General features: G+C 39.9%; 1 protein-coding gene across 10 annotated transcripts in view; it reads left to right on the top strand.

Annotated features, from left to right (window-relative positions):
- Positions 1 to 3,073, top strand: part of Gprk1 (G protein-coupled receptor kinase 1) — a 609,802-nt gene extending 606,729 nt beyond the window's left edge. For all 10 annotated transcript variants that reach the window (XM_070998248.1, XM_070998247.1, XM_070998244.1 and 7 more), the window contains 2 exons: positions 1,901 to 2,063; positions 2,122 to 3,073. In XM_070998248.1, coding sequence (XP_070854349.1) covers positions 1,901 to 2,063; positions 2,122 to 2,304 — 346 coding nt within the window. In that variant the 3' untranslated portion in view covers positions 2,305 to 3,073. The remainder of the gene's footprint in view (positions 1 to 1,900; positions 2,064 to 2,121) is intronic.
- Positions 3,074 to 12,265: the final 9,192 nt, after the last annotated feature.

The following is a 12,265-nucleotide window of genomic DNA, read 5'->3' as shown; positions in this document are numbered from 1 at the left end:
AATAATTTTTCAACGGGCGTTAGACTCGGATTGTCTATGTATATTGCCGTGAAAAGGTCCCGGAAAGTCGGCCAGCGAAGATAGTCGCCAGAGAAAACCTCTGTGTCGATAGGAGGGAGCCGACAGCCATAAGACGTGGAATTTTGGGACGGACTTACTGGAGCTTGAGGTATTTGGGAGGAGCCTTTTTGGATTTGTTCCATCAGCTGCGCGGCAAATATTTCGTAAGTGGAGTACGTTTGGTAATACTTCGACTTTAGTATGGATTTTGTGTCTGCGGCGCTCTTGCCCTCAGATATAATGCTGTCGGAGCATATGTCGTCGATTTTGCCACAAGGAATTGAGGTAATCGCGACGGATGTTACAGGTGGATAACGTTGGTGTAGGAGCACCTGGAGCGTTCACAGTGGCCTCAAAGTGGATCAGACAGTCAGCTGTGGCCATAAATCGGGTTAAAGCGGATTTTACTGATGTTGCCATGACATTAAATAATTTAAGATTGTAAATATATACGGTCACACTGTCGGATAGGCAATAAATATTTATTATACCGGATAGTCGGACTTATGTAAGGAATTACGGACTTTAATATTGTTTGTTTGAAAGGAACACTTTTTGTGAGCTCTTGACCCACTGTGCACTGGCGATATACGTATGTATGTACACTGTACATATGTACATATGTGGGGTGCGAATAGCGGAATAACGTTGCGGGAATTGGAAAGACTTCGCTTATGTTTGTATGTCGGTGCGTTTGTTTGTCACCTGCACAACTAAATTGCAAACGATTTGCTGGAGTAAATTTGTGGATATTGTCACTTTGTTTTTAATCTTAGAAATAGTTTAGCCGTATTTGTAGGTCGAGAAAAGTAGTTGGAGTGGACTGTATTAGAAAAAAGTAGTTCGAGTGGACTGTATCAGATTGTTTTTGTAAATATACACATGCAGCTGGAACACAGTAAAAAATAAAGAGTTCAAATCTTAAGGACAATCTTTATGATCGGGAATTTTTTACTGTGGCTGAAAATATATTTGAGAAATATTTTTGTTGAATAGTAGCACTGAAATATCTTCTGGAATTGTTTCAAGTGTACAATTGTGGGCAAAGGAAACTGGAATATTGTCGGGCACAAGTAACGGAATTGAAATACATATATTAAATGCCGTTGCGTCGGATTAATCACTTTTGGATTTAGACAATATATCATACAGAAAGTTAGTCGAAATAGGGTTCGAAAAACTGGCGTATGACCGGCCATTATAGTAAGTGGAACTTATCTGGAGCGGTTCAAGCCTGCTGGGACAAAATCAAAGAAAACTCCAGAAGAGGAAAATCCAAAGATTTTGAAATCCGGCTTCGACTGGACCAAAATGTTGGGGCGGTGCGGCTTGATCGATGGAAATAGTTGAAGCACCAAGACTGAGTGGTACCCAAAAAACACGGGAGTATTTTGGGGTTTTTACGCGACGTGCGTAGGTGTTTATTAGCACACTTGGAAACATGAACTGCTTAAGCCTAACATAACTTAAGCGCTCCAGAGCAGAGCGGAGACTTAGGGGAGAGATGGAGAGGGAGAGCGGACGGCAGTGCGAGCGCGCGAGATGTAGACATCTGGAGAAAACTGCCGCTCGACACTGCCTCCTGAAATTAAACGCCCTTTTGGCGTGAACAATTAGTTTTTTCGGAAATTAATATTTAGAGTCCTTTAAAGATTACTCCCCCATACTATTTGTAGGCTCCGAAATCGACCCGCTCTAATATACATTTTTCCCGTAGGAGCACAAGGGTATATTAACTTTGGCTTGCCGAAGCTCGCTTCCTTTCTTGTTTTTTTTTTTATTTTTATGTGAACTTGGATAAAATACTTACATATATTTTATTTTTGTTTCTTTATTTTAGGCTTGAGCTACATTCCGAAAGTGGAAATAATAAGCCAGAATTGATATTCATGGACCAAGTAGAAGACGTCTCTTCCGATTTTATTGTGCACAAAAATGAGAATTGTATTCAGATACGAATTAATGATGGAAGCCGAGATGGAAGAATTATTTTGACAAATTCAGTGAGAAAGCATCATAATTATATTATTCTGAAGATTTGCTAATTTTCTAATTTTATAGGATGAAATAGGATTAAAGGAATGGGCATCATCTCTAAGATCAGCACACAAAATTTCTCAAGACCTTTTGGGATCGATGGCTAAAAAGGCTGGCAAAATTTATGGAAGTGAAAGAGATGGCAACAAATCATTGTATATTCTTGGTGGAAACTGTTCAACGAAAACTTCAAATGGGTCTAATTAAAATAATTTATATTGGAGCTTTAAAACTTATGCTATGTAAAATGTAAAGATAACAAAGCCCGAAAGAATTACGTTATTTTGGTTATCCAATCCTGGAAGCATTTCATTTTGATTAATAGGGCTATTCTAAGTATAAGTTGGCACTGCACCTATAGTCTGTCAGCTGTGGTATTTGCGGTATGATTAATTTAGAAAGACAACAATAAACCAATATTTAGTTACAAGTGTTATCTTTAGTTTGTTATTGATTAATCATCCTAACATAAGCAGAAAAAATTTACATTTCTTTATTTACGTATACAATTCAATAAATAAGTAGATCAGTATTTAGCCGGAAAAAACTTATAAATTAGAATTTTTATAGTTGGCAAAAAAAAGGTAAATTTCAAAAAGTTCCTCTGTTTGAAAATCCATATCTCCATCTGTAGTTTTCCAAATGTCTTCATTTCTTTATTTATTGCTTGTCTAATACTCCGCATCTTTTTAAATTCATTTTTTGGGCATTATTAATTTAAAATTTATAGCTTGCTACCACAAAAAAAAGTTTCTTAATTTTAATATACAGCTGCGAAAAAAATAATAGCACCATCTACTCGAGCAATGTTTGGATAGGCACCCTACATATATTTTTAGCTCTGTCAAAATGGGCAATACCTTTTTGGAATCGAAGCACCACTTTTCAAAAATGGGTTTAAAATTATAAAAACTCCCAATATTCATGAGATAACAATATTAACTATTAAATCTATGTTTATATTCTTCATTTAATACTTTTTGGTGTATCCTTTATTGGAAATAACAGCTGCGCAGCGACTTGGCAGGGAGTCAATTTGTTTCTGGCATCGCTTTATGGAAATTTGAGTACAGGACTACTTAATTACTCCCCAAAGGGATCCGATGGATGTTGGTTTTGATGCAGCGACTGCCTGCTTGACGTCCGATTCTCTATTGGATTTAGTTCTGGAGACTGAGGAGGCCACTCCATATCCATGATGGCCTTGATCCAATGTATCGGGACTTCTCCGTATTAGGAAAAGCAGGCCCATACCATCACACTACGCCCTATATGCTTTATGGCCTTTGTGGTATACTGGGGCTTAAATTCCAAGTTCTTTGGACGTCTGACATACGATCTGGATCCTTTTTCACCAAACATAATCACCTTGCTCTCACCTGACCATAAAATATTCCTCCACTGTTCGAGTGACCAATTTGCAAACTTTATTCGCTTAGAAATATGTCTGGCATTTAAAAGTGGTACCTTTCTCGAGCTGCAGGCTTTAAGGTTATGTTTCCTGAGATATTTACGCACAGTTTGCACCGTCGCATTTATTTTAAGTTCCTTTTTAAGCTCAACAGCAGATTTGAAAGGATCCTTCTTGCTCTGACGAATCAATCGATTGACTTGAAGGTCATAGATTGTTTTCGTCCGCGTGTTTCAGGTTTTTCTTTATAGTTTAGAACGTTCATAACCATTTTATTTAAACATCCGACCAATCGACCAACTTCTCTGTACGATTTTCCACCCTTAATCAACTTTTGGATGATAACAGTGCAATGCTTTCCACGTCCCATTTCAATGGTATTGCCAATCTTTTTATGTTCAAAGTATTGATATTATAGACAAAGGCTGTTCGGCAAAATATGGAGTTTTTGCTAATAAATGCGGTAGTGGTGCTATTTTTTCGACATTTTTTAAGCTTTTTTAATAAAATACTTAAAAATAAATATATAGGCAGGATTTAAAAATAAGGCAACACATTTTTTGGTTTGAAGGAATACTAAAGAGTGTAAAAAAAAGAAACACTGAAAACAATTTTATTTTACCCAGAAGAAAATGTATTGAAGTGGTGCTATGATTTTTTCGCCACTGTTGCGCCAGTTTTTTACCTACAATCGGTTGTCGTCGGAGACATTTTTTTACCCTTACTCGTAGAGTAAAAGGGTATACTAGATTCGTCGGAAAGTATGTAACAGGCAGAAGGAAGCGTTTCCGACGCATAAAGTATATATATTCTTGATCAGGATCACTAGCCTAGTCGATCTAGGCTATTGATATTTGGCATGCAGATTCCTAAGCTTCTTATGCAGCGAAAGTTTGTTTCAGCAGGGTGCCACGCCCACTTTAACAACCACAAACCGCCTACAAACTTAAAAAAATCGTACATATGAGCGCGAATTTTTCCGAAACTATCAAAAATAGAGAATTGGGATTTCCCTTTTAAGTTGCGTCGCTTCTTAATTAGAACTAATTTTCATTGTGCATCGTTAGATTTTCGATGTTGCGTTGTTTTGGGATGAAGCATTAATATAATTTAAAAAAATAAATAAAGAACGCTATAGTCGAGTACCTCGACTACTCAGCTAAATAGAGATATGCAAGTAGCAAAGCGAGATTAAAATGCGCCACCTACCGGCGGTATACAGATTTAAGCGTTATGGGCGTTAGAGTGGGCGTGGCAAATTTTTTTTGGACCAATCGATAGGTATTGACGAGACCAATACATTTCAGTTAAATTTGTTTATCTAGCATGAAAATTGTGGGCGTCACAGGTTTTCGCGGTTTGTGGGCGGTAAAGTGGGCGTGGCAAACTTTTTTTGGGTCAATCGATAGGTATTGATGAGAACAATACATTTCAGTTAAAATTTTCTATCTAGCATCAAAACTGTAGGAGCCACAGTATTGGGCGGGTTGTGGGCGTTAGAGTGGGCGTGGCACTCTACCGAAACAAACTTGCGCTACGCAGGAACCTCAGGAATCTGCGTGCCTAATCTCAGTGTTGTAATTCTCATAGTTTCCGAGATCTCAGCGTTCATACGGACAGACGGACATGGCTAGATCGACTCGGCTAGTGATCCTGATCAAGAATATATATACTTTATGGGGTCGGAAATGCTTCCTTCTGCCTGTTACATACTTTCCGACGAATCTTGTATACCCTTTTACTCTACGAGTAACGGGTATAAAAATGTTCAGCAAACATTTGACCAATTTTTTTTAAAGAAAGCCGGCCTACGACAACAGGCACTAAAGACTCGTCAGAGAGTGATTAATTCTAATTTTTTTTCTAATTTTTTTTTGTTTTAAATGAATTAGTTTCTTTTTGTTTTTATATGTATAATATGTAATAAAATGAAAAGTTATTATACCCAGAAGGAAGCGTTTCCGACCCCAAAGTATATATATTCTTGATCAGGATCACTAGCCGAGTCGATCTAGCCATGTCCGTCTGTCCGTCCGGATGAACGCTGAGATCTCGGAAACTATGGGAGCTAAGCTATTGAGATTTGGCGTGCAGATTCCTGAGCTTCTTACGCAGCGCAAGTTTGTTTCAGCAATGTGCCACGCCCACTCTAACGCCCATAACGCTTAAATCTGTATACCGCCGTTAGGTGGCGCATTTTAATCTCGCTTTGCTGCTTGCATATCTCCATTTAGCTGAGTAACGGGTATCTGATAGTCGAGGTACTCGACTATAGCGTTCTTCCTTGTTTTTGTTTTTTTTAATGATCACTTTACTCAATTTTCTTTTTCAAAAGTAGTATTTTGGTAACCCTGGAACCCATCTTCGAACTTTACATGGCTTGCTATAGAAAATCCTAATTCACTTTGCGTCGTTTCAATTTGCGTTGTATTTTTTTGGAACGTATCCCCGACGCAAAGCGAGGGATAGGTGTAAAAGGATTTCGTGGATTAAATCCAACTAATAAAATAAACCGATTGTAGGTGATAAACTGGCGCATATATTAAAATAAAGAAACTGTTTTTTTAAGCCAAATACTAAACTTTTTTTTCCATTTTTTTGTTTTTATATTAAAGATATTAAATCATAAGTGTGTTAAACAAATGTAGCTTAAAAGTAGAGGTTTCAGAGGATTAAATACAAAAAAAGGAAGTCAACAGGATAACTACTTTTGGAGATTTAGGTTTTTAAACAGAGTAACTTTTTGAAATTTGGCGTTTTTGTGCCAGCTTAAAAAAATTCTAAGTTAACAAATACATTTTTTTGGCAGAATCCTGATTTACTTGCTTACTAATTTACCGAATACGTATAAAATATACGTATAAAAAAGTGGCAGGCAAATCAAAAAAGCGAATCACAAAAAAAATAGTTTGTTTTTTAAAACAACGTCCCAAATATTTCTATCTGAAATTTTTTGTAAGCCATATATACTTTTTATAGACAACATGAGAATGCTACAAAGGGTGAAGGTGAACTTACTTCCACGTAACACGTGCAGTCGTTAAGGATATGTGAGATCGAGATGGCGTCTGTGGTGCAGAATCGGCATTGGCTGTTTATTGGCTGGGAGAATCGGTATTCGTGTGTCAGTTTTGTGTGTCCTAGTCGAGGCCTGATGATTTTAGTAATTTCTTTCCTTGGTAAGCTGCAAAGTTGTGCGTTTTTGGCGTATTCGTTGATGCTTATCATCTCTGGGTTAATGGCTTGGTACCAAGGAGATGCTTTCTGTTGTACGTTTGTATTATTTTTAAGTATATTCGTTTTTAACAGTTTGTTAATGTCCGTGCGGTTTAGATTTGGGATGGAAATATTTAAATTTTACTTTAAAAGGTGTTCCCAAAGAAAATATTTTTTACTGATGAAACGCAAAAACGACCGTTCACTTCTAACTAAATAGTTGTGTAAAGGGTAATAAAGTTGTTTGACCAGTCCCGAAGATATAAACAAATAGGCGACTTAAAATTGTGATTAAGTTAATCATATCGCAGATACCAGAGCTGACGGACTATATAAAATGCTGTCGGGCCTAAAAAACCAGAAGACGGAAATTCTGTCGGGCAATCGTGCAATCGTTATGATAATAAATGTGGAGCGATTTATAATAATTTTTTTATAAAAGTGACTGATATCGCACAAAAATGGATTACGGATGTAAATTATTATTCGTTGCAAGAATATTGTCAGCCATGTCATTTCATATCGATCTAAGCAGTTAATAATTGTTAAAAGGAATACGGTTTTGTATGCCATAAGGTTAGGTACGGTAAGCTAGGCCAGTTGGGATAAGCCGATAATACATGAGGAATTGAGTCGGTTGGCCTTGATTAGCTGTGACCGTCCTAGAAGCCAGGTGATGAAAGAAAAGAGAGAGTTCATCAGTGGCACTACTACAAGAATTTTCAGGTCCTTAAAAAAGGGATGCCCCAGGAAACTGGCTCTCTTTTAAAGTGCAGGACAAATGCAAAGAACGTGATGGTTGCGTGCTCGTGAGGACATGGTGTGAAGCAACGCACCGTTGCGCCAAGGATTAGACTACAAGGTGAGTAACACTTATACAACGGAATACAGCAAAATTTGTTGTGTGGATATTCGTGTAAAGCGTAATAAAGTTGTTAGACCTGTCCCGAAGATATTCATTAATCATATCGCAGATACCACACCTGACGGACTATATAAAATGCTGTCGGATCTAAAAAACTAAAAGAAGGAAATTCTTATGATAATAAATGTGGAGACGGTTATAATAATTGTATTATAAAAGTGACTTAGGTTAGGTTAGGTTAGGTAGGTATGGTTGGAGATTAGACACACTGGGCCCCTTGTGATACCATGCAATTTCTAGCTCATAGGTTATTGGGTTTCTTGAACCAGTTTGTTCTTTTTAGGAAACATATGGCCGCAAGATTCGCAGGTGTGTAGCTCCCTAGGGTTTGAAGACGTTTGAGGTTATGCGCTGGGCAGAAGCAGGAGGTGTTCAATGCTCTCCTCTTCCTATATCTGCTTACAGCTGCGGCAGTAGTCGTGGTTGCTGAGTCCCAGCCTACGCGCGTGAGTCCCTAAAAGTCAATGGCCCGTGAGGGCATTTAAGAGAGTAAATATGTCTTCAATGTTGCGTTGTAGGAGAGTTTTGGTTTTGTTCGGGTTGAAATTTGGCCAAGTGAGACTGAAATTTGGCATGTTGAGGTTGTGTTCCTCCGATTGTTGGAGAGGGTGTACAATCTCTGCCTGAGGAGGAGCTTGCAGGCTTACATAACCACCGTGTCCTTATCGCGAAGGATATCCGCGGTGTCTCTTCTTGCTAGCTCATCTGCTATGCAGTTGCCCTCAATATTACGGTGTCCAGGCACCCAGATGAGGCTGATTCTTAGATGACTGACCATCTCGATCAGAGATTTGCTGCATTCAGAGGTAGTTGCGTAGTATACTGGAGTGACCCGTTGAGCTTGTTGTCCAGGCCGCTGCTTCGCGGAGCCTCAGCGTTGTTGCTCATCCCCAGCTTTTGGCAAGTAGGTCCTGGGGTTCAAGGTCGGGGATTGTATACAATGCTTCAGTGGCTGTCGTGCTTCTTTGGATCTTAAGGTTACAATTATTTTCTAGGGAAGGCCACCAGGCGATGTTTCCGTAGAGAAGAATGGGGCTGTCTATTGCAGTGTATAGCCAGTGAACTGTTATGGGGGAGAAACCCTACTACCTTCCTATAACTTTTTTACAAGCGAAGAGTGTTATGGCCGCTTTACGTGTGCGGTCTATGATGTTGTCTGTTCAGTAGAGTTTTTTATCAAGGATGACACCTAAGTACTTTACCTGGTTGCTAAGGGTGAGGCGCGTTTGGTGTAGCTTTGGGAGAGTTAGACTTGGTATCTTATACTTACTTGTGAATAGAATTAGTTCGGTCTTTTCTGGGTTAACTCCCAGTCCATATTCCGCTGTCCACCTAGAGACGGTGGGTAGCGCTGTCTTCATCAGATTGCAGAGAGTTTGAGGAAATTTTCTTTGCAGTAGGATAGCCACGTCGTCCGCGTACGATACCACTTTAGTGCCCGCTTCCTCTAGAAATAATAGTATTTTGTTGACCACTATAACCCATAGAAGAGGTGAGAGAACACCCCCCTGCGGGGTTCCTCTACTGAAAGTCGAGTGTACTGATCCCATAGTGGAGTACGCTACCCTGCTGGTAAGCATGGTGTGAATGAGTCCCACTATAGGCCGCTCAATGCTTAATTCAGTCAGAGTGGAGGGAGTGGAGGGCGGTATCTGTTGATCTGCCTTTACGGTACGCATGTTGTGCGTTGGAGAGTGGGCTTGGGTTGGTAGTTAGGCTTGTAAATTAGCCTTTCCAGGGTCTTTAACAAGAAGAAAGAGAGACTTATTGTTGGGCCGGGAAGAACGCGTCAGGGCCGGGGTATTTGAAGGGGTTAAAAGAGTTAATAGCCCACTTGATGCAGTCAGGGATTGAGGTAGATGTCCTCCACTGTTTGGGTGTTTTTAGGGAAATGGGTGTCTAGCTGTTTTCCGTCCAGGTGTCAGTATTGGTTTTTAAGTAGCCAATGGTTGCTGGGGATTTTGCTAAGATTCTTTTGAGTATGGATGCCTCCGCAGTAGATTCTATGCTACTGCAGAAGTTAGCCCATTCTCTTCTTTCGATATTCTTATTTCCTTTTTGTATTGGTATTGGCTAATCTTCGTATGGTATATGTTCCAGAAAGCTTCGCTGTTGTTGTACTTAGCTCTATTGAAGTAAGTTCTGCACTCGCTTTTAAGATTCGCCAGGGCTGTGTTAAACCAGAGCGGCTTGTGCTTTGTTTTGGCTGTTCAGACCGGACAAGCCTTTTTTATGGCTTCACTGCAGATGTCAGTGACTACGTTAACAAGATGAAAGTTGGGTCATCACCTTTGTTGCAATTAATAGTTTTGATTGAAGGAGATAGTCATAGAGTAACTTAACCATTTCGTTTGTGTTTGTACTTCCCCATTGCGTGTGGTGTGAGTTACGGCCCCCTCCTAGTATGAGTTCCTTAGATGAGTGTGCGTGTAAGAGTTTTTGTGCTATGGTGTTTGGTATGGTATGGTGTGATGTGTGTGTGCGTTTAGCTTTAGTCTGACCGTGGTGAGGTCGCCTTCACTAAACTTTGGAATAAGATAAGCGTTAATGTGTGTCTTAGTAAGAATGCAGGTCCGGGTTTTACCCTTACCATTGATGTGAAATAGCTTGTATTGCGGGGTTGATAAGTCACAGATGTTGTTACTAACAATGGAAGAGGACTACTTTTATTTTGCCTGCTGCAAGGTGGATGAGGAGGGCAGCAGATGCTGCCTTGCTGTGATTCAGAATAATCCGCAGAAACTGCACCATCTTTAGGGCTAAGCTCGAGCTCCTGCACTATATCCTGGTGTACAGTGCGCCTCGGTCGGGTCGTGCCCTATGTATACAGCTGCTTCAGGCTTTTGGTGAGCTCTGAGTCAGTTGACACGTACCTCCTCGTGTTCCATCTTGCGTCACTCGGGGGCTCGTAGGACGCGCAGGCAGCCAGGCTGTCTGCCTCTAGTTTGCCCGATTCGTAGATGCGGAGTTGCACCTTGTCGAATCCATTGTTCAGCCGGTTCTGCTGCGCTGCGAGGGGTTCTTAGCATGCCTGGTTAAGGAGGATTCTCCACCTTAACTATTTTCCAACCATCTGTCGGCAGCTTCGGGTTGAACATTGTCTGGATGCTAAGAATAGCCCCTGGCTCAGAGGGTTCAGACGGCAGCCACACCCTCGCTCTCGGTCGGAAAAGCCCTCGGCCATGTGCCGCGGTTGGTTGTCTTGGCCATCTTGCTCGTATGTTGCGCTACTTCCATCGACCTCTCTCGCTTGTTGATTTTCCATGTGGTCAGAGCGATTACCGCCTTTGCCCATGCTATGTCCTCAAGGAGTTTTTTGGTAATCCTCCGTAGAGGCCTGGTCCTCTCGTCGCTGGTAGCGACTTCCAACTTTTTATGAGTGCCACCCTCAAGATTTGGTTTATTTTTATACCCGTTACACGTAGAGTAAAAGGGTATACTAGATTCGTCGGAAAGTATGTAACAGGCAGAAGGAAGCGTTTCCGACCCCATAAAGTATATATATTCTAGATCAGGATCACTAGCCGAGTCGATCTAGCCTTGTCCGTCTGACCGTCTGTAGTAGATGGTCTGTTGGCCTCGATTAGCTGTGACCACCCTAAAAGCCAGGTGATGAAAGAAAAGAGCCAGTTCCATCAGTGGCACTACTGCAAGAATATTCAGGTCCTTAAAGAAGGGATGCCCCAGAAATCTGGCTCTCCTTTAAAGTGCAGGGCTAATGCAAAGAACGTGATGATATACGTGAGGTATATTCGTGGGGACATTTACCAAAAAATATCTGGTATTATCATGCAACAACTACAAACACTCCCTGTGGGGCAAGGATAGTTGAAGGTAATATAAGATAATTCAGATTTTGTTGAAGTAAATATATATTTTCAATAGTGCCCGTAATACTGCCTTTTTGCCATTTTTTCGACGCAAAAATAATCTTTATCCCTAATTTGTAAAAAAATTGTATTTTTATACTGTACTGTACAAAACTAATCCTAGTTATACATCTATCACTAACACTGCCACCCGTCACGGAACAAGACTTCTCTCTCACATAAACAGACTTGCTCACACACTTTTTAGACCTATGAACAGAAGAAGATTAAAAAGATTGCACCTATCAGACAATTGAATACTTGGACGGATATAGAAGCATATACTTTCAGACTGCTCAACTTTTTTGAATCGACTTTTTACAGACTACTTGTGAATGCTAAAAAGTGTGACGGTTAATTTACTTTCACGTAGCACACCTTTAATAAGAGATTTCTTTTTGCTTGTCAGAAAAAAATTTGTTTATCCTGGATCACAAAAATTATAGAAGAGAATATTTATATTTGATTTTTAAACTTTTAAATACTTGTGTAAAGCGTAATTTAGTTGTTTGACCAGTTCAGAAGGCGAACAAAAATTTTGTCTTCCTTGCTCAAGTATTTTTTTTAATATCTTCTTCATAAACGACCGTACACTTGTAACTAAATACGTGTGTGAAGCGGAATATAGTTCTTTGACCAGTCCCGAAGATATAAACAAATAGGCGACTAAGATATAATAAATGAGGAATGGAGGATTTTTTGTGAGTATCCGGTAGAAGTTGGGTCTGTTGGCCTCGATTGGCTGTG

This window comes from Drosophila suzukii, assembly GCF_043229965.1.
Source record: "Drosophila suzukii chromosome 2 unlocalized genomic scaffold, CBGP_Dsuzu_IsoJpt1.0 scf_2c, whole genome shotgun sequence".
NCBI lineage: Eukaryota > Metazoa > Arthropoda > Insecta > Diptera > Drosophilidae > Drosophila > Drosophila suzukii.
The sequence above is the reverse complement of the archived record's forward strand: the minus strand, read 5'-3'. Positions and strand labels throughout refer to the sequence as shown.